This window comes from Danio rerio, chromosome 4 (genome assembly GCF_052040795.2).
Source record: "Danio rerio strain M-AB ecotype USA chromosome 4, GRCz13ab, whole genome shotgun sequence".
NCBI lineage: Eukaryota > Metazoa > Chordata > Actinopteri > Cypriniformes > Danionidae > Danio > Danio rerio.
The window spans coordinates 33,821,486-33,844,617 of record NC_141024.2 but is presented as its reverse complement, the minus strand read 5'-3'; the positions used below and the strand labels follow the sequence as shown (position 1 = coordinate 33,844,617).

General features: G+C 38.7%; 2 protein-coding genes across 4 annotated transcripts in view; one reads left to right on the top strand and one right to left on the bottom strand.

Annotated features, from left to right (window-relative positions):
• LOC137489472 (uncharacterized) overlaps positions 1 to 23,132 on the bottom strand; it is a 204,240-nt gene that overhangs the window by 65,997 nt on the left and 115,111 nt on the right. The gene's annotated exons all lie outside the window — the stretch shown is intronic.
• LOC137489887 (NLR family CARD domain-containing protein 3-like) lies at positions 1,953 to 22,741 on the top strand. Its single transcript, NM_001445128.1, has 10 exons — positions 1,953 to 2,020; positions 2,724 to 2,774; positions 2,948 to 3,052; positions 3,627 to 3,711; positions 4,308 to 4,503; positions 4,599 to 6,375; positions 14,992 to 15,165; positions 16,174 to 16,347; positions 17,522 to 17,568; positions 20,511 to 22,741. The coding sequence occupies exons 2-10, from the start codon at positions 2,731 to 2,733 to the stop codon at positions 21,041 to 21,043; spliced, it is 3,135 nt and encodes a 1,044-aa protein (NP_001432057.1). The 5' UTR covers positions 1,953 to 2,020; positions 2,724 to 2,730; the 3' UTR covers positions 21,044 to 22,741.

Genomic DNA, 23,132 nt, shown 5'->3' with positions numbered 1-23,132 from the left:
TCACTGGTGAAATTAATATTTTTCCTGATGAGAATAGCAGTACCTCTGCCCTTTGCATTGAATTTTGAATGAAATACTTGCCCCCCTACCCCCCCCCCAGCTCCGCCTAAGTTTAATTATGTCTGAGTTTAGAATATGAGTCTCTTGCAGAAAAATAATGTCACCTTTTAATTGCCGTAAGTGAGAAAAAAACTTTCCCTCTTTTCAAAACATTGTTTCTGCCTCTCACGTTCCATGTTATGAAATTAACAACACATTGATTAAACCTAGATATGATACCAAAAAGTAGTTGTAGATAAATGACAAATTACCCAGTTTATGGTGAACAACACAAACATTTTAACTCCTTTCATGATGTGATCAGTGCAAGGTACAAATAAAAGAGAGAAACACCGTGTAACCACACCCCCTCCCCCCACCCATGTCACAACCAGCATTGAACAAAACCTGTCTGCTGGAATACAAACAACCATAACTCACCAGCTTGTGTTTCTGCTCCAATAGGACAATTTTTTTTTACAAATAACAGAAACAAGGAACATTTGAACTTGAACTTATACAGAGTGTGTGACAGAATAAGCCTACATTTAAATTAACTTACAGTTAGTCTTTCCAGCTCTCCATCCTCTGGAACGATTAGGTATATTTAACTCTCCGCTGAGACTGGTTGAGTAAAAATAAATAAATACCCATTTCCTACCACGATGTGCCTCATTTGGTGACGGGGGAAGAATTCCTTTAACAAATCCCATAGCCTGCTGCGGACAGTCAAAGAAATGTCTCGTTGCGTTGTGATTTATTCGTAGCCGTGCAGGGAAGAGCAAGCCAAATTTAATGCCTGCGCCTCTGAGTTGAACCTTGACCGAGTTAAACGCCGCTCTTCGTTTTGCTACCTCAGCGCTGACATCGGGGTAAAAGTGAATGCGTGTTCTTTTGTACAACACATGTCCCTTTTCCCTGGCCAAACGAGGAATTAATTCCCTCGATTGGTAGTGATGCATTCGCACGATGAAGGGCCTGTGGGCTTGATTAGGTTTCGGCGGGGGTGCTAGAGAACGATGGGCTCTATCCACCTCTGGTTTTCTGGTAAAGTTTTGCTCTCCGAAAACCTCGAGTAACATAGTTTCAATAAATGCAGACGGATGTGTCCCCTCGGTGCCTTCAGGAAAGCCAATCACACGGATGTTGTTCCTCCTGGATCTGTTCTCCAAGTGATCAAGTTTGGCCTTCAATTTTTCATTTTTTTTCGACAGCACTGAACACGTAGATTCCATAGCAGTAACACTGCCGTCAACATCGGATAGTGTTTCTTCCAAATCCTTCAGTTTCTGTTCTTGCTCTAATAGTAATGTTTTTACCGCGGAGATGGATGATTTAAGCTCAGCGAGGATTTCCACTCTGAGCGCGGCTACCTCAGATCTAATACCGCCGAGGAGTTCTCTGATATCTCCCTGGTCCGACATGGCACCGTCACCACTCTGCGTGTTGCTCACATCCTCGGTAATATCAGCTGCTTTTTTAGAATTATTTCTCGGCATGTTGTCTACTACCATTTAAGGATCGAAAATGGGATTTTTAAGTCACTTCACTCAATAAGTGCAAATAAGTCATTTAATACTAATAAATGCATGGAGCAGAAAACTTTCCGACCTCTCACGCTGCCACCTTTACTCCTCCTATATATGATTCTCTAATCTTATTTTATAGGTTCAACATTACTGTAAATATTCTTCAGAGACCTCTCAGATTTCATCTTAAATACCTTTTCTAAATCTTCCATCAACACACTCGTGCTCAGAGAATCTGCAGAGATATCTTCAGCTCCAGTGGTTTGTATGTTGTCTTCAGGACACGCCCACAGTCAGGAGAATCTCATGAATATTCATGTCAGTGTCACTCTGTGGAGCCAATAATATTTCAGGATCTACCTGTAGATCACACAGGTGTGTTTTAGTGAAGTGAAAGAGTGAAAGAGCTCAGATTGTGTTCCTGCTGCACAAGAGCGTCTGTACTTCTGCATGTGAGTTTAACACTTCTACATTACGCTGATTTGTGGAGATGATGAAGGGTTTATATGTGTGAGTGTGATTTAAATGTCTGATCCTGAAGATCAAATCCTCAAACACAGATTAAACACTGAGTCAAACACGCTCATTTAAACACTGTGTCTAAAAGCTTTATTTTTAATCCCTTTAAAGTGTTTGTGCTCTTCTATATCAGACTGACTCAATAGTGTCCAATAATTCAGCATTAAATATAACTCTAAACATTCAGAGTCACCAAATCAAAAGTAAAGTTAAAGCAGACCTTCCAGTTGAACAGGAAGAAAATCTGAAAACAACAAGCTGACGATCCTTAAACAACACTGCATTTAACCCTTTACTGTCAGAGTAACTCATTAACCAAAGAGCCTCTTTAGTAGAGAGACATTTTAATACTCACTAAATCAACAATTGGCTGAACCTGAACTTCTCTTGATAAACTCTATATAACATGCATTTACCTTAAATCAAATGTGAAACAGCTGAGATGTCAGATCAGGGTTAAACCAACTGCATTCATGTTAAGGACTTTATATATATATATATATATATATATATATATATATATATATATATATATATATATATATATATATATATATATATATATATATATACGTGTGTGTGTGTGTGTGTGATTGTTTCCTGAAAGCTCTGCTAATGTCTGCATTGGTGTTCTAGCTGCAGTATGGCAGAGGAGCGAGTAAAGGACTCTCTCTCAGAGAAACACAGGTATTGACTCTGTTTTTACACCATTATTTCAACATGACGACAGACAGATCTTCAGTCAACTGTTAGTTTGTGCTGAATTAAACTGCACAGACTCATATTTGTCTGATAAACTCTTGTAAAGGAGACTGAAGTTTGTCCTGCAGTTTATTCCTCTGGTGTGTTTGTGTGTTCAGTGTGAGATCAGGATCATGTGTGTCCAGCTCTGTGTCTCTGAAGAGTGACTGGTCTAAAGGGAATCCACCACAGTTCAGTGGGGAATCACCATCATCTGCCCAAAGGTATTGTGTGTTTTACATTATTGCTCACACATGGAGTGTTTTGTGTAAACCATCAATTCAGTAGAGAGAGTCATTCCTGAATAAATCAGTTGTTTAAATTAATCAAATGACTTTGGTGATTCTTTAAGACATTTACAGACACCTGGCGTCTTATTCAGAAGATCTTTCAGTCAATATTAATATCAGATTTCTGTCGATTATTTCATTTGTGGAGCATGAAAGATGTTTTGAAGAAGTTTATAACTAAACTGTTGTGTAAATATATCTAAATAAAGGTGAATCTTTTGAAGGTAAATGTAGCTGTGTTGTTTTGTAGCTAAAAGTGTGTGTAATAATGAACTGTAAATCAAACTTTCAAAGCTACTTTCTAATAATGACTTTGTGGTTGACAGGGCTTTGTAATGACAGAGACAATTGACTGTAATTTCTCAGCTTAATATAACTGAAAACTCAAAAACAAATCTGTCCACTGTCTCATTATGAGCACTACATGTATTATTTTCAGTGTTTGTAAGATATATCTGTATGTGTTTGCCTGTAAATGTGTAATTACAGTAGTTTTATCTGTTAACAGTGTTGAAAATGAGTCAGCAGATTCAGGAGACGAGACTCACAGGAGAAACAAGAGCTTCACAGACAATCTCCAGTCAATCTTTCAGGTGGGATAAACTCATTAACTATAAACAAATAAAATAAAAATAGTTATTTAAAAATATACTGCTTAATTCAAATGTCGAGCAATTCATTTATTAAGGAATAATTGACTTCAGTTCATTGAATTCTTATAAAATAATGCACGACTGTGATACTCGTGGAGTCTCCGTTACACCTCTGTGTGTATTATTTTCTAATAAATGAACAGATTAGTCAATTATTCTGCATATCCCACCAAGTCATTTTGGTTTAATAGATGTACAAATGATTATGGCTTGACTAAAGGCTGAGCTTGTGCTTTTGGTGAAAATCTAACAGTAGTCCAAATCTAGACTAGTCATCAATACAAAGATTAGACAGACTTCACACGTGTAGTCATTCTGTAGCTGTGAAATAATGAAAATCATTCAGCATTCATAAATGTGCTCAATGCTTGTCTGAATCTACTCCATCTGAAAACAACTGCACACCCTATAAAGCACAGTCCTGTAGTATAATGTTGAATAATGTATTTGCAATTGTTCAGTTGTTTGTGCATGAACAGCTGTATGCCATGGAGTGTTTTGGTTAAATGTTGTTCTTCTCTTTTCTTCACTCATAGAATCTTGAGAGTAAAATGATCAGATTTCTGAAGAATCAACTGGAGAAATTTAAGAAAATCTTACAAGAAGAAAACAGACAAGAGTTTGTAAAGGAGTTTAATGAGAACAGAAGCATTATGACAGAAGCAGCTCTTGATCTCACACTCTTCTTCCTGAGAGAGATAAAGCAAGATCAAGCTGCTGATACTCTCCAGGGTAAGAGACTCATGACCATCTGTCAAACTGACACTTACTAATATAGCTGGAAAAGTCAAGACTAAATCTTTCTGCTTCTTTGCTCCTGTGTTTAGATGAGCTGCTCTACATTAATCAGCTTAAATGTAGCCTGAAGAAGAAATATCAAAGTGTGTTTGAAGGAATTGCTCAGCAAGGAGACTCCACACTTCTGAATAACATCTACACAGATCTCTATATCACTCAGGGTGCGAGTGAACAGGTCAACACTGAACATGAGATCAGACAGATTGAAGCTGCTTCCAGACGTCATCAGTCACTAGAGATACAGGTTGAATGCAAACATTTGTTTGAAGCAGCTGAACAAGATGAGCGGATCAGAACTGTCCTGACAAAAGGAGTTGCTGGCATCGGGAAATCAGTCTCTGTGCAAAAGTTTGTTCTGGATTGGGCTGAAGGGAAAGAAAATCAAGACATCAGCTTCATATTTCCTCTTCCATTCAGAGAGATGAACTTAAAGGAGAAAGAAAGACAAAGTTTAAAAGACCTCATAACTCAGTTTTTCCCTGAGACTAAAGGACTGAACCTTACAAGAAGCACACGATTCAAAGTCCTGTTCATCCTTGATGGATTGGATGAATGTCGTCTTCCTCTGAACTTTGCTGGTAATGAGACGTGTCGTGATGTATCTTCAGCAGTCTCTCTGGATGTTCTCCTGACGAACCTCATCAAGGGAAATCTGCTTCCTTCTGCTCTCATCTGGATCACCAGCAGACCAGCAGCTGCCAGAAAGATTCCTGCTGACTGTATCGACCGGCTGACAGAGATACGAGGATTCAATGATGCCCAAAAGGAGGAGTACTTCAGAAAGAGACTCACAGATCAGAATCAGGCCAGAGAAATCATTGATCACATTAAACAGTCAAAGAGTCTCTTTATTATGTGCCACATCCCAGTCTTCTGCTGGATTTCAGCCACTGTTCTCCAGAACATACTGAAACTGAAACACAGGGCTCATGCTGAAACACTGCAGGAATCTTCCAAGACTCTGACACAGATGTACACACACTTTCTCCGCTTTCAGATCCAGCAGAGCAGAAGAAAGTATGATGGAGAAAACACAGCAGATGTCTCCTGGGATCCAAAGCTCATCCTTTCACTGGGGAAACTGGCCTTCCAGCAGCTGGAAAGAAACAATGTGATCTTCTATGAGAGCGATCTGAAAGACTGTGGCATTGACGTCTATAAGGCATCGGTGTACTCAGGCATGTGTACCCAGATCTTTAAGGAGGAGACGGGAATCATTCTTGGTACCATGTACTGCTTTCTTCACTTGAGCATTCAGGAGTTCATTGCAGCCCTTTATCAACATCTGATTCTAGACAGAGACAAGAAGCATGGATTGTTTTTACAGATAGGCAAAAATAAAGGCGTGACCGATTTCCTGAAGACAGCAGTAGACAAGGCTCTGGAAAGTGAGAATGGACATCTGGACCTTTACCTTCGCTTCCTTCTCGGTCTGTCACTCCAGTCCAATCGACAACTCTTACGAGGCCTGTTGACACAGCAGGATGACAGAGACCAGAGCAAAAAGAAAATAATTGCCTACATCAAGCAGAAACTTAAAGGGAATTTGTCTCCAGAGAGATCCATCAATCTGTTCTACTGTCTGAATGAACTGAACGACCAAACTCTGCTGAAAGAGATTCAGTCTCACCTCAGTAGTGGACGTCTGTCATCTGCTCGCCTTTCACCTGCCCAGTGGTCTGCTCTGGTCTTTGTGTTGTTGACCTCAGAGGAGGAGCTGGAAGAGTTTGAGCTTCACAAATTCCAGAGATCAGACGAGTGTCTCATCAGACTTTCAGCAGTCATCAAAACCTCTAAAAGAGCCTTGTAAGTCCTTATTTCTTTCGTCTAAGAAATAGACATTAGCTGATATTAAATAATACAATACATCATTTTAATGAACATACACGATATTGATATTGTCGGCACTTTAAAATACTGTGAATAATTGATTATTATTTAATATTTCATTTCATTAATTACTCATTAAAAGTCAAAAATATGCTCGAGGAACACTCCTGATGGAGATAGATCTGGGAAGTGGCAGGGCTCTATATATATATATATATATATATATATATATATATATATATATATATATATATATATATATATATATATATATATATGAGAGTATATACATGTGTGTGTGTGTGTGTATATATGACAGCGCTCTATATAAACATATAATCAAAAGTCCATAGATGGGAGGGGGCCGTGAAGACTCCTGCGGAAACAGCCAAGGGTGGCGAGGGATGACGATGGGGCTTGGATGCAATTGCAATTAACTACTTGACTGGTGGAGAAACAAGTCTAGAAGTAAGGAAAAAGAGCAGGGAATGTGGCTGGGTCATGCCCTCTCCCTTGAGTAGATGTGGGTTGATGGCTGGCTAGAGTCATCTGGGCTTCTTTGAGGTGCCTTTGGCTAAGACGTATGTATGTTTTGAAGGCATCGGATGACCATCTTCCCAGAGTCTGGATTTGTTGTTGTAAAAGCCCTTTGTTTTTATGTGTTTTATTAAGGCTGAAAAACAGCATTGATACGTTTAGGGCCGTATCTGAGTCCACTAGGTACTTTCAGAGGTGTATCCAGCTCTGTGAGCTCATAAACTGACTGAGCCGAGCCCAGTTTGATGAACTTTTTCTTAGTGTCGGCTGGAAGATTTCCCCCAGGACTCCCAACATGAGGAGTAGGTCACAATCACGCCCCCACAAGAGGAAGCTTCTGATTGGTTAACCCTCTGGGGTCTAAGGGGGTTTTGGGGCTCTGCAGAAGTTTGGACATGCACTGACATTTGTGTTGTTTTCAGTATCTTAAAAACATATAAATGGATAAAGTGTGATAACACTGTAAACAGCACAAGTTAGGCTACAATAATACCTAAGCAGCATGTTTGTATGTGTTTGTGTTTATGAGAAAGAAACATTTATGCGTGGTTAGTGAAAAACTAAAATTTTGAAGTCTCTGAAACAAGGCCATGAAACACACAGAGAACATTTGTGCACAAGACTTTTGAGAACTGGATCTTGTAGTCTAGTGTTTTTGCTTCAAAATGATGTGAGAATCATCTTGTTCACTTCCTCACAGAAAACAATATAATGAATTAAAATTTCTAAGTCACATTTTAAGTGAAATTGGTTTATGCGAGAAGGCGTGAACTATCATTACTATGCAGTGAGTCACACCTGAGAAGACAAAGACCTGCATAATGAGCTGAATAATGATCCATCAGACAGGTATATGACTAGGAGGGAAGAGTTTCAAGAAGGAATCAGAGAAAAGTTTATATACTTTTTGTTTGCATGTTTATTTAAAATATATTATTCACACAAAATAACTGGAGATACACTTGTGAGAGTCAGTACACTGAATAAAACTCTGCAAACTTTTAAACTTACACATAGCAAATCTACTGATTTATTTATTTATTTATTTATTTTGTAAATGAAGAGTTTAGTTGCAAAAGGAGATATTTCCATTTTAAGAAATGTTGGTTATTTGACATTATTATTTACGACATCAACAGTCAAGTTCATTCACAATTTTATACATTAAACTATTAAGCTCAGTGAAGTCCAGGAACACAATATTCTTCAAACCCAGGATATTTTTTATTTAACTTTATGTCTTTAAATAGTTTATACATAAGTCATAAATCATGCCAAAATGCAACATATTATCTCAACATTGTCAAACATCTTAAATTGGTTAAAAAAACAATACATCATTAATATATGGAATAGGATATACAAAGATTGATTAATAATAATACGATTCTGAGTTAGTTTTGGTATTCTGATATTAGAGCAATGTTATTTTAAAGAATGATGATTAATCCATATGCGATAATGAAATCTTTTTTCAGCAGCTTTTGGCGCAAGTGATCATACTCTCACTCGGTATTCACAGTAATTATTTAAAGAATAAACTTACAAAGGACACTTAGAAATGTAGTCTTGCAGACAGGTATCCTATGATGAGGAGGGGCGCAGGAAAAAGGCAGTATTTCACTGTAACCCCTGGCCTTCTTCTTGACATTAGCGGAGACTCACAGACGCAGGATTATTTGAACCTGGTCCGCTTTTGTATCGTTTTTATAAATTTTTGTGAAGTTGAAGGCGACATCTTCCTCTAACAGTTTGTTGTCATGACACAGACCATCATTACTCGCATTACTGAGCAAACTCGGAGCACATCTTGTCTACTTTAGCTCTCTTTGCCACTGGTCCTGGAAATGTACATATGAAGCGCGCTTACTGAGAGGTGGGACCACGCTGCTGTAATGAGGTGATATAGGAGAATCCGTACAGTCCTTACTTTTACACGGATTACATAAAAAGAGATCATTTGTTTTCAACTTGAATTGGTTAATGCAAAAGTAGACATTAAGCTTTATATAGATATCAGAAATCATCATCTTTGTTGACTATTTGCCGAGTTTCCTTTCATTTTAGTGACGTGTTTTTCTGATCACAGTCTGCAGCATATTCAGACACTTGTAATAACAATGCCTCGTGGGCATGGTCGCGATAAAACTAATGAGATCAGACTGAGAATATAGACATAGCGTTGATTTCATACTGATTACTTAATCAAGCAATATAAAGTATTGCTGACTTTGTTTTCAACATGCATAGCTGCGTTTAAAAGTAGACACTTTAAGCTTTCTAGAAATACATTTCTCATATGTGTTCGTTTTGTATTCGTGGAGTTTCAGCGCATTTTACTGATGCATTTCTAAAAGCAGTTCACGGAGAGAGAAAAGACAGAATGCCTACTCTGTTGTTTTCCTTATTTTGCAAAAGCACACACGGTTGTTGTTGTTGTGAGCAAAAAGTAGACACATAACAGATTCAATTTATGTATTGATCTCATTTGTACGATCAAAACTGAAAGTTTAATTTAAGTTCATTTCAGCAGTTTGACGCCACCACAGGTTAAAACGCGTATACGCAGTCTTCGACCCCAGAGGGTTTATGCGGCGCGAATGTCTGCTGAAGTTCAGACTTTCAAACTCAAGCAATGGGTGCCATTCACGCCACGCCATTCGCGTGTATCGCGCCGCAGGATGTCTATTCATACATTTTCACTGACTTAACATGTCACGAGCACAATCAGCCAATCAAAACGCAGCTTAGGTCTGCGGTACATTGAGTGTATTGACTGGTTTCATTCTGTTCAGATAGAAAGAAAGGTCACATGCTTTGCTTTCCGCCTTATGCCAGTTAGTTTTGTGTGCGTCAATGATGAGAAACCACACACACACACACACACACACACACTCCCATGTAAAAGACGGTACCTATTCAAGTGTGATGGACATTAAAGAACTTTAAATGGGGTTCAAGTCTCCGTGTCCTTACCGGCACTCCATGGCGACGATTTTGTCTGAAACGGGTACAACTGTCGACTATACAGACATCTTTATGATTCATCCATGCGTGATCATAGGGAGAACCAGATGACCAATACTTCTTGGCTAGAAGTTGCAACAGCAGTAGGAGAGGAGGAAAGGTTTGGAAAAACCTGAGGGATAAGTTTGTTCAAACACCAACAGCAAAAAAGGCCATGGCAAAAGTGGAGTCCCTTGTGGTTTTAATATTACAGAAAATGTTTTTCCACCAGTCATTGGTTTTACACTGATGCATATATTACAATTTTGAATTTAAAACAATTTACAAGTTAAAAATGTAAATAGAATGCCCTTGTGTCAATGATCTGTTTGCTCAATAAAGAAAGACAGAGTTTCTTCATCCTGCAAAGTTGGATCAGCTATGATGGGGTGGAATGTGGGATTGAAATGTTGATGTTAGTTCACAACATCTCAAAAGCCAAAAAGGCTAGTGTGGGTATGGCATCAAGGGTGTGGGCTGTACAGGTATAAGTGGAAATATGTGTTTGCAAAGAGTGTGAAAGCATTAGGAATGGATGTAGAGTGTGATGGGTTGAATGAGGGCAGTTTCTGGAGTCGGCAATCCAGAAACTGTAAAATAACCTCTAAAATGAGAAAACAAGAGAGAATCAGAAATTAAATCTTTACAACATGGTGCATGTACAGCAGACATAATTAATCGTTTTAGCTGATATTCATGCGAGGTGTCTTCATAAGTGCATGGTCAACTGTGAATGGAAGCGCCTTTGTTGATGCATGTTACAATAGCTTTGATGTCAGGATGTGCAAGGGTTGTAGAAGTGGGCATTCGTCTCCCTGCAGGGTGGCAGATGGATGGAGAGCTGGGGATATGAGGCGTGTCTTGGCCAGTGGTCCTGGAACAGGGTTTCCACGGGGTCTTAAAGTCCCTAAGTCTAAAATTTAAAAATTAATATTTAAGGAGTTTAAAGTCTTAAATCTTATTTTTCTGATGTCCATGTAGCGCTACATCTAATGCTCATTTAAATTCCTTCTTGTTGTTGTTGCTAGGCTTTCGGGGTGTTGTAGTTCTTTATTTCACTAATCCAATTGTAATTAGCGGTATTGCAACTACAAATGAGGTCAACTTGCAATAGCCAATCAGCTTTCTGTTATTGACTCAGTCCGCGTGGCAAATGTGACATCATCGCTGTTTTTGCGGAGGTTCAATGTGAGGGCCCGCGTCATGATTTCAGCTGGCGGAGTATGGCAATATCCCACTGTCGTAAGAGCAGTTTTAAAAGTCGGGAACTCATTCATGTATTAAGAGAGGATGAATCTCTTTGCTCACGCGCCAGTTTCCTTTGTTTGTGGACAAAACTGCTCGCGAGCTCTCAAAACACGGCTGCTCACGTGCAAATGATCTGCTCTCGCTCTGTCGGATAATGCGGAATCTCAATTTTTGTGTCTTGTGTTTCCTCCTCCTTTCGTGCTTTTGCTCTCCAGAGATGCTTCAGCATACTGTAGTATTAATAGTAGAATAGTGAACTGATAAAATGAAATACAGTGTAGTTTTACTACAGTAAAGTGTGGTGAATTGTAGTATAATATACCCTATATTGTTAAAAAACTGGGTAATTTGTTTATATTACACTTGTTGTGTTACCATAGCAACTATAGTATTGCCACAATAGATCAATTGAAGTACTTTACTGTACTTTACAAAACACTGTACAGCAGACACTAGTTCACTTTGCTTTATTTGCCATGATGAAATAGGATAGATTGTGAAATTTATTTGAAGAGTGAATAGTGCATTAGGCTATAATACCTTATCAAGTTTTTTCCCTTTCTATCACATTTACTTTTCTGGTTGCATTAGTTATATTTAAACGTTTATTTTATTTGGTTAGTATGGTGCACCTTTTGGATGTTTAATAAATGTTTTTAAAATTAAACTATTGTCTGAGTTTTTAAGTGTTAGAAACTGAAAATATTTCTTCATATTACACACAGCTAAAAAAGTTACGGTTTATTAGATTAAAAATGTAATATGTAAGACTATTTTAGTATTTTGGTTGTTGGTAATAAATAGTGGACTAATATAAATCATATCGAAAAGCTCGAAAAGAAGCAGGAACAGTGTACTGAGAGCGCACAAGATAATTTGTCCTGAGCAGTGCATATTTAAGATGGAGAAAATTTAAGCTTTTCTTGCTCAGTTTTGTCCACAAACAGAGAAAATCGGTGCACGAGCAAAGAGATTCGCTCGCTCCTATTACATGAATGCGCTCTTGAATTGTAATACTGCGCTCACTACTGCGCTCACTACATTTGTCAGTGAAATAACGCCATAGCGGAGCTAATGAAATTTTTTAAGACTCAGATGATCAATTGTGCCGCTTTTGAGTTGAGTTGGATATAAAACAGTTTGAAGAGATTTTGTCTGAAACAGGTACGTCTGTGCTGACATCTTTATGATCTGTCCATGTGTGATCATAGGGAGAACCAGATGACCAACAATTCTTGGCTTGAAGTTGCAAAAGCAGTGGGAAAGGAGAAACGTTTTTGTAAAAGTTTGGAAAAACCTTAAAGATAAGTTTGTTAAAACAAACAAATAAAGAGGCCCCCAAAACATATTCAATGATATTAATGATTCTCTTTTTATTCATCTGATTTTACGGTCTCTTTCTTTAGACCGCCCCCTGTCATTTAAATAAATATCTCAATGGCGTATGCCTCAAGTATAAAAGCCTGATTTTGCATTTTCTCTCGTGTGTTACATGAGAGCTTCAATGCTTGAGGTGTTGAATGTTTTTCACTAGCTGGGTAAAACTCTTTTCATTAGTTCAATGGCTATCAGATCAGATGTGGCAGAGTTTTATTATTATTTATTGTTATTATTATTATTTATAAATTTTAAATATGTCAACTGCCAACATCATTGAAAAACCATGTAACCACTTAGTAGGAACTGTGTGAATGTAATGTTTATCATGGACTTTTACTGCATCTATGATAAGTAACATCACGTTTGGAATCTGAACATGATTGAAAAATCTCAGTTATATCTGACCTGATTCATTCACAAAGTCTTTGCACTCAGTCCATTCATGAAACTGTCCAGAGAGAAGGCTGGACCAACTCAAGTTTGTAAAGCTCATTGGCTGGTGACACTTCTCCTTTCAGCTATTGGCTCCTTGGAGTATCAGTCAGAGTGCAAAAAGTCGGCGGCCATTTTGTTGACCAAAATCGCTACAGTGTTTATGCCTGAAGGACTGGCTCCACACGCTCCAGCAGCTTGTTTGGATGATAACATTGCGCCCTTCCATGGTTGTTTATCAACGAATGGATATGTTGTGGACTAATGTTTGTGGATTAGATTGCCTGGTCATTGCAATCGAACTACTTCAGCTGTCAGAATGTTATGGATCTGTGGACAGGCGGGAGGCTGAGAGGTGAGTTCTCTGTTGAAATCATTCTATTCACGCTGGTCTCGTCTTTCGAAACCTTTATAAAAAGTTTAGTCTTTGTTGGAGTGTAGTTATCTAGCGAGGCTTCCCTTTAAAGCATGTACGTTATCAAAAGTGGACCGCTAGGAGAGCAGTGAGAGTTCGGCTTCATTACAATGGCTTGGATTGCCGGAGTCTTGAGTTTTGTTGGAGTTGTGGATTGCATTGTGTGGGGCAGTTGGAGCAGAAGATGGAAGAGCTGTTGTGCCGGCGGGAATTCAGGCTTGATTGCTGGCGAGGCAGCGGCTGAGGTTTTGGGGAGAGCGGGGTTCTGGCTGAAGTTGCTGTTGTTTGTTTTTTTTTTCCATGTCAAATGTAAATGATGCTGAAGCGTAGGTTAAATGCTGGAGCATTTGTAGAGGAAAGCATTCTTCCAAAATGAAAATAGAGCAGTAGGGAGAAAACGATCCATTTATAGTAAACTAGAATCACTCTGATTGGATTATTACTGATTACAGATGAGCAGCCAGCAGTGCTCAATCACATCACGTGCTCCTCTCGAAATTAGAAATAACCGCTGCTTTTCTGCTGTTATTAACCCTTTTGCTGGTGGGTTTAAAATATTCTGGATCCAGGAGTCCATTATTTTAGAACGTTCACCCTTAATGTTTCCGTGACGATGCATCATCAGCAGTTCATTCATCAGTTACTCTCTAAATACATGCAAGTGAGTGTCTGATGAACTTAAAGTAGATTCAACTTTATAGTTACTTTCACCATGTGTACCTGATATGAATTAAACACATCAGCAATTTATATTTGAATGGATTGTTGGACTTCAAAAAGACTTTCTTGTGTTTCACAAGCTCTAAATGTTTTGTTTTACTAGTGCTTGTTTGTATTTTCATGTAAATGTTTATCTAAAACATAAAATAAGCATTAGGCAGTTAAAACGCAGCATAATTGTGATGATATGACGCGTCTTTCTCTGGCTCAGCACCAGCCAACACACCTGCTGTTGAACTCCCTTCTTCCTCATCTCTGTCTATGAGCGCTGAACTCTGTATCAGTGAGTGAGAGAGACAGTGTTCACTCCGCTCTGCACTGACTTAAGGGTTTTTTTTTAATGCGCAAATGTTCCCGTGTCGTGCGACACAACAAATCAATCATAAAATCTGTTGGCAACTCTTTGAGTAATTGATTTTTATCGATTTAATCAATTCACTTTTGCAGCTCTAATACAAATATCTGACATTTCTCGGAACAGGATCCAGCCAGATCCTGCTCAAATTAAGCTCTGATTTATATACATTTATATATTTATAATGTCCCGCTGGGCAGCAACTTACACAACTTTTTTTGAAGTGTTGTGAATGAAGCACACTGGGACGAATGTCCTCATGTCCCCAATAGCAAGGACGCAGCCAGCAATCACAGAGGGAAACACTCCATGGCAACTCTGCTGTAACTTTCACTCATTGGAAAATGTTTCTCTGCCTGCGTTATGTTCAGCTGATGTCCCGCCCCCTAGAGCCATATACCCCACCGTGATTGGTGGGCTCGTTCAGCTCCACACACAACACTGTAAAGTGCCGAACATATCAAACTCAACATCAATATTGTGTTTGTCCTCTACACAGACTACAGAGCTGTAATCTCACTGTTCAGTGCTGTGAGAGTTTGTCTTCAGCTCTACAATCCTCAAACTGTGTGCTGAGAGAGCTGGACCTGAGTAACAATGACCTGCAGGATTCAGGAGTGAAGAAGCTCTCTGATGGACTGAAGAGTCAACTCTGTAAACTGGAGATACTGAGGTAAATACTCTTCCAATCAACAACAACTACAAAAAGAGAGTTACATAGTGGTTAAACAAATATAGAAGCTCCTTTCCCCACTCAGTGTGTTGGCAGATGGGCAATTTTTTATAGGTGTGATTTTATTCATATCTATACAAGTCTCTGTGTGTGTAGACAAATGCAGTCAAAAGCATTACTGAGTAAAATACAAAAAATGTGTAAAATACTTCTAATATACAGAACTGTATGACTGTATTTAAAGAGTATTTAGATGACATATTTTATATGTTCATATTATTTTGTTGTTTATATCTGCATTTGTTTATTTTAAAGGTTTATTTAAGAATTTGTCAGATGTTCTGGCAATCCTGTCTAAATAAATAAATAACAGTGATGAAGACAAAGTGAACCCTGTGGAGTCTGTAGGGTTTTGGGTCCTGGTGAGGTTTTGACCTGCTCTGATGTTTGTACAGTTTACAGTTTTCCTGAAAACATATAAACGTCTCATCACAGTCTTATTATCTAAACTGAAGAAGTGTCTTGGCCTTGTTAACATTTGGACTCAAAGGTGGATTGACTACAGCTCTAGTGACTGTCAGACAGGAGACAAAGACACCAAGAGATTGAGTTTGTGTGTGTTTAGTTTATTTACATTATTGTCCACAATATAATCTAAATATGATCTAAAGATAAATAATGGAAATCAGCTCATTTTCAATTACACTTTATACTTCAAGATTTCCTTCTGAGCTCAAATGTGTCTTATTCCTCACAGCAGACTTTACAGCTTGATGTGATGTCTTATGAACTATTGCTCTGTACACTTCTACAGATGATGTCGAGTCCTTATCAGCAAACACACTCAACATGCTCTATATCAGAGCTCGATCAATAAGGAGAGCTGATCAGGATGTGTGTGTTCATCACTGCTGTTGACATTAGCAGAAACAGCAGTCAGCATCTTCACAACACAAAGAGATGTGTGATTGTCCAACTGTGTGATGTGGACTATTGCTGTGTTTGTAGATTGTCTGGCTGTATGGTGACAGAGGAAGGCTGTGGTTTTCTGTCTTCAGCTCTGACTTCAAACCCCTCACACCTGAGAGAGCTGGATCTGAGCTACAATCATCCAGGAGATTCAGGAGTCAAGCTGCTCTCTGAACAACTGGAGGATCCAAACTACACACTGGACAAACTCAAGTATGTGGAGCAGCACTGCCTTTTTTATTGTGAATACAGATACTTTGATACTTCACTGCTCTTCTAGTGTCCAGATATGAATCAAAGCTGTTAAATATGTCAGTGCACTGGGGCAGTTCTCACATTAAGCGTGATATTATATCTCATATTAACACTGTACAGTTTCAGCATTGTAGTTGAGCAGTGAAACTTGTTCTCTACATTTCTGCTGAAGAACTGTACAGTATCAGCTCAGAGATGTGTGTGTACTGTTCTCCAAATACGTCCTGTGTATACTTTAACAGCAAGTTAAACTCTCCCTCATGAACTTCACAGACACAGAATGTCCTTTATCACACTTTAATAAGGGCGGAGTAAAACTATAAACAGGAAGAAAAAAAACAATATCAATTTACATTCACAATGTGGACATAACAAATATGTTTCTGGCAAATATCTCACATATCTTGTAATCTGGCTCTTTTCTGCTTCTAAACTAACATGAACACAAAATATCAGGCAATAAAAGTGATCAGCAGACAGTGATGCTGGTTCTGATATAGTCCACTGACAATCACATGTTGAACAAACTCAAATAAAGCAAATGACAAAAAACTCCTAAACTAATCCTTTATAACTGAAGTATTATGAACAATAAACAGAACACAAACCCACCAAGCTTCCAAAGGGCGAGGAGGACTGCAGATTGGTCTGGATTCACTGCTCTCCAACTTAGCAATGTTTGGAGATGATGAAGAGGCATTTGACAGAAGATGAAGATCTCCATCATATTTCAAGTCATTTAACACTGAATTCTGCTTTATTATTGTGCTGCGCTTTTGTCAATTGATCATTGAATGAATCCTTCAGTCTTTATATCTGTCTGTTTCTGTGTTTCCATTCTGTTTTCTGTTTCCACATCTGATCTAAAAGCTCTGTGTGTCATTCAGAAGCTGATTTGACAGCTCCACACACACTCATGTTGTTTTACTGCAGTTATTAATGCACTGAGATCAGCCAATCACAATCCAGCATTCAGCACACACTCCACATGTCTTATTGTGTGTGTGTGTGTGTGTGTGTGTGTGTGTGTGTGTGTGTGTGTGTGTGTGTGTGTGTGTGTGTGTGTGTGTGTTTGTGTGTTATAAACTGATGTTTGTGTACTGACTGAATGTGAATCTGTGTGTGTTTACAGTCTGGATCATGGAGGAGAGACGAGGATTACAGCAGGACCACACAAATGTAGGACTACACACACACACACACACACACACACACACACACACACACACACACACACACACTCTCTCAAACACACACGCACACTCCCTTCTGTCTCTCTCTCTTTCTCACACTCACACGCTGGCACACAATCAGACATACACACTCACTCTCACACACAAACACACACTTCCTCGCTCTCACACACTGTTAAAAATTGTCCCGTTAAAAAACAGTAAAATACTGGCAGCTGCAGTTGCCAGCAATGTACTGTTATTTTACAGTATGTTGCTGTAAAAATACTTGGACTACATTGATTTACACAATACTCAAGTGAACTCATTTTGCTCACTGAAAGCAACTGCCTCAACTTGGTCAACTGCTGAATGAGTTTATGAAGTAATGTGCTATATATGCTATATATGCTTAGAATTATACTTATAATAATAACTTAATTTAGTTAATTAGAAAGATTCGGTTTAACTCTAATGTCTTATTTTTCACAACAGCACGCATACATGTAAATCTGGAATCACCAGAGAGATTCTGACTGCATCAGCAACTAAACAGCCGCTTTCTTTAAATAAAGAAACATACAGAATAACATCAGCAGTTCATTGTTCATCTTTCACTCATACACTGGCTCTACTCTCCTCCACAACGGTGACACACAGAAGAAATTAGCTTCAGGTTTTACAGTAAAATACTGTTTTTTCCTTGATTTAACAGTAATCTACTGGCAGCTGTGGTTGCCAGCAATATACTGTTTTTTTACAGTCTATTTCCGTAGTGTAAATTAACAGTATATTACTGTTAAAATACATTTTACACTGTGTTTTTACCTCTCACACCTTTAACCCTTTAAACCCCAGAGCATATACTTCAGTTTTAATTGAAGTGTCCACACTACTGAGTGTTCAAGAAACATGGAGCAAAGCTGAAGTAAATTCATTAATTAACTGACTAATTAAATGATAATTGAGGATTAACAATGAACAAATGAAGAAATACTGAAGGGAAAAAAGAAGAACAGAACATACAAAACTTTAGTCACAGCTTTATAATAAAATAACCTGAAGAACAACAAATTATTAAATCATTTAAATGATCAGCGGATGATTAAACAACTCTACAAACATCATCACCAGCTACACTTATTACTTAATACATGTATTTTTGTATAACATCTACTAAAGTTCTTCTTGAGAAAAAGTGAAAGTTTTACGTCACCATCATGGAGAACAGAGTTTGCTTTAGTTGGGCTCTTAGCCCTGTCATTTTTAACATTTATATATCTTGGCTGCTGCAATTGTTAAGAACTTTGTTTAACAAACTCCTTTGTTGTGGCAAGCCAGAAAAAACTTAAATAATATCTGGTGATGTTCATGTTGCTATTAAATGGCAGAGTCTGTTCTCATTTCGTATAATAAATTTAATGCTCCTATTCAATGTTAAATCTATTGTTTTACATTATATGTCTATATATGGCAATGATTTCTGGAAGTTTTTAAGAATATCTTGGACAATAACACTGCTCTACGGTGTAAATCGCACTCAAAGAGACATCAATAATCAGCATATGAACCTCAATAATGGTGACAACTAACAAAATTAACAGTTTAACTCACAAACAGGCAACTGAAAGTCTAAACATAAACAACAGCAGAATCAAACACAAATAAAGAAAAGTGTGAGACCATTATACAAAATTTATTTATACCGCAATGCATGCTGGGATATTTGTACCGTGCCACTCCCAGCATGCATTGCAGCATGAAACATTTAAGATGTTACCATTGTTGAGATACAAGGTCAGATTCATGAGGTTTGAGTGTGTATTTGTCATAACGGAACTGTTTTTGTATGTCATTTCTTAACTGTTAAGTAATTATGGATGTATGTTTTCTGTTTCCACTTCTCATTAATTAAATTAATACCTGCAACTTAGCATAAAATCTATTGCATGAGGCCCTTCATCCAGATTTATAACAAAACATTTATCAGAACTAATTTCAGACAATTAGATTTCTCTATTTATTGACTTTCCAACTTGATTGCTATAATACAAGTACTTTGTTAACTCTTTATTATAGTAATTGGAGAGTCTGAATTAATAAGTTCAAGGGTGAAGAGCCCAACTAAATCAGCCCCTCACTCCATTACGGTGACAAAAAAAAAAAACACCTTAATTTCTGTTGGATCTCAATGAGAATAGTATGGATGTCAAATCAGTCAGTTATAAGTGTGTCTGCTGTTGTTTGTGGAGTTGTTTAATGATCCTCTGCTGAGACTGAAGCTGTTTTATTTGATTTTATTTGATTTAATGTTGTAACTCAAGTCACTGTTTGTGTTTCTTGTTTCTTTTCTTCAGTAATTGTAATTATTAACAGCAGGTGTTCATCAGTGTCTGAATTCACTCATTAGTGTTTATTAACTCTGTCAGGTGAACTATATTAGTTAACTAGTGTATGAAATAGTGAACAAGGACACAAAGCGTGATTTCAAACACAGACTTCAAAACATCGAATCTGAACTCACAGTTTTCTGCAGTTGGTTACTTTCTCGAAAACAAAAATGTTACCCAGAAAGCACTGTTTTTAACAGAATATTACTGCTTTAGTGAAAAAACATTATTGTACCGTAGAATCTGACCGTTTTTTAACAGCAATTTTTTACAGTGCACACACACACACACACACACACACACACACACACACTTCCTCTCTCTCTCACACTCACACACACACACACCTCTCACACAAACACACACTCACACACACACAGCAGTGACCACATGCACTCACACACTCCCTCTCTCTCTCTCTCTCTCACACACACACAACACACATGCCCGCATGCACGCACACATACTCAAACACACTCCCTCTGTCACACGCACACACACACACACACACACACACACACACAGCTGTGGTTGTAAATGTGTGTGTTCTTGTGTTCAGATGTCTGTTTCCTCACTCTGGATCCAAACACAGCACACACTCGACTCATTCTGTCTGAGGAGAACAGAGAGGTGAAGCGTGTGAGAGAGAATCAGCCGTATCCTGATCATCCACACAGATTTGATGGTTATGTTTATCCTCAGGTGTTGTGCAGAGAGAGTGTGTGTGGACGCTGTTACTGGGAGATTGACTGGAGTGGAGATGATGGTGTGTTTATATCAGTGTCATATAAGAGCATCAGGAGGAAGGGAGGAGGTGTTGAGTGTTGGTTTGGATGTAATGCTCAGTCCTGGAGTTTGCTCTGTGATTCCTCCAGTTTCTCATTCAGACACAATAACACACTCACTGATCTCCCAGTGGAGGCGCTCAGTAGGAGAATAGGAGTGTTTGTGGATCACAGTGCAGGAACTCTGATCTTCTACAACATCTATAGAGACACAATGAGCCTCATCCACTCAGTCCAGACCACATTCACTGAGCCGCTCTGTGCTGGGTTTGGGTTTAGTTCTGGATCATCAGTGAAACTGAGCTGAAGACTGACGAGAGATTTACCCAGAATCCTCTGCAGGAGCAGTCAGCAGCTGTGTGTGTGTGTGTGTGTGTGTGTGTGTGTGTGTGTGTGTGAGTGTGAGAGAGAGAGAACGTGTGTGTGTGTGTTTGTGTGAGAGAGAGAGAGTGTGGGTGCGTGTGTGTGTGCATGCATGTGTTCACTCCTCTGTGTACATGTGTGCATGTGTAGTGTGAGAGTGTCTATGTTTGTGTGTGTGAGAGTCTGTATTTGTGTGTGTGTGTGTCCATGTGCATGTGTGTGTGAGAGAGAAAGTCTGTGTTTGTGTGTGTGAGAGAGTCTGTATTTGTGTGTGTCCATGTGCATGTGTGTGTGTGAGAAAGTCTGTTTGTGTGTGTGTACGTGTGTGTGTGCGTGTGTTTGTGTGTGTGTGTGCGCGCGTGTGTGTGCATGTGCGTGTGTGTGTTCACTGTTATGTTCGTGCGTGTGTGTGTGTGTGCGTGTGTGTGTGTGAGTGCGTGTGTGTGTGTATGTGTGTGTGTATGTGTGTGCGTGTGTGTGTGCGTGTGTGTGTGTGTGTGTGTGATGCATGTTTGTCTCTGTGTGTGTGTGTGTGTGTGTGTGTGTGTGTGTGTGAGAGAGAGAATGAGTGTGTTTGTGTGAGAGTAAAAAAGAGATTTTTGTGTGCGTGTATGTGTGCATGTGTTCACTGCTCTGTGTCTCTATATTACACGTGTTTGTGTGTTTGTGTGAGATTGTCTGTGTTTGTAAGTGTGTGTATGTGTGTGTGAGAGAGAGTGTATTCGTACATGCATGCTTGTGTTTTTGTTTGAGAGTGTCTGTGTGTGTGTGTGTGTGCGTGTGTGTGTGTGTGTGTGTGTGTGTGAGTGTTTTGTGTGAGTACATGTGTATTGTAATGAATGGTGCCATTATTAACGTGAGACGACGAAAATACAAACTCAAACCTCTCCTGTACTCTGACAATGCTTCAGAGCTTCACTTTATCTAAATCAGTCAAGTGTAAGAGAAGAGCACGACGTGACCAGAAGAGGGCGCGCAAGACCAATGAACGGAGAGGGAGAGAGATGTTACCTATCTCTGACCCTCATCTGCTCTTACCTTCCCCTGACCTCCTGTCCTCTGAGTGCATACGGCTAGCGCAGCTGACCCTGAAGGCCTGAGACTCTCTGGTCATGGAAGCCGGGAAGTCTCATAGTCTCCGTAGGCACGGATACCTCGGGTCGGGGATACCTCGATATCGCTTTAATGGCTTAAAACTGTCTAAACAATGCTACATGAAAGTGTTTGAATGTTGATTCGTGGTCTTAGATGTACCTATGGGAAAACTATAAATGTGTTCAATAAGACATGACCTATAGCTTTTGCTGACTATTAGAATTGAGTGGTCAGACCACATCCTACAGTTGGTCCTAGTAATTTATAATTAGTGTTTTGATTTAGCAGGTAAAACCCAAATAGTGTTTGGGTACTTGTATTGAATATGTCAAGTCCTCACTGATATATGAGGTGTGGTTATGTGCATGAGCTGATTCTGAGTGTATTAAAGCTGAGCCGCTCTGACCAGCTTTGCGCTTTCTGACTTCTCTATACTGAGGTTGGTTTTATCCTAAAATAAGGATTTTGTTTCTGTTATTGGTCTTTTGTTTATTCTACTTTTCAATTTATTTTATTTTATTAATAAAAGTGTATTTTATTACTTTTCTTTACTGGAGTGGACATTGATTTCATTTGCCAGAACCCATTAAGTTACCCTGTGTGGTGAAATATGAATCTATTCTTTAGCAAAATACATTATAAAGACGATCCTTTACCTAAACTCTAGCTAAGAAATATAGCGAAGGGAGGATCTGGTTTATCTTTATTTAATCACAATAATTAAACAAAGGCGAATCAGCACAGCACCTACTTTCCATAATGGGCCACAACAGCATGTATGTGCTCCGACATGATGTTTAGTAGTACATTCATTTATTGAGTTGTTTTGGATGTAGTTAATCGAGACAACACACAGTTAATCACTCTTGTTCCAGCAGATGGCAGCGTCTCCATTGTTTTTGTAAAGGGCTTTCTGTGGTAACGTGACTAAAAGCACT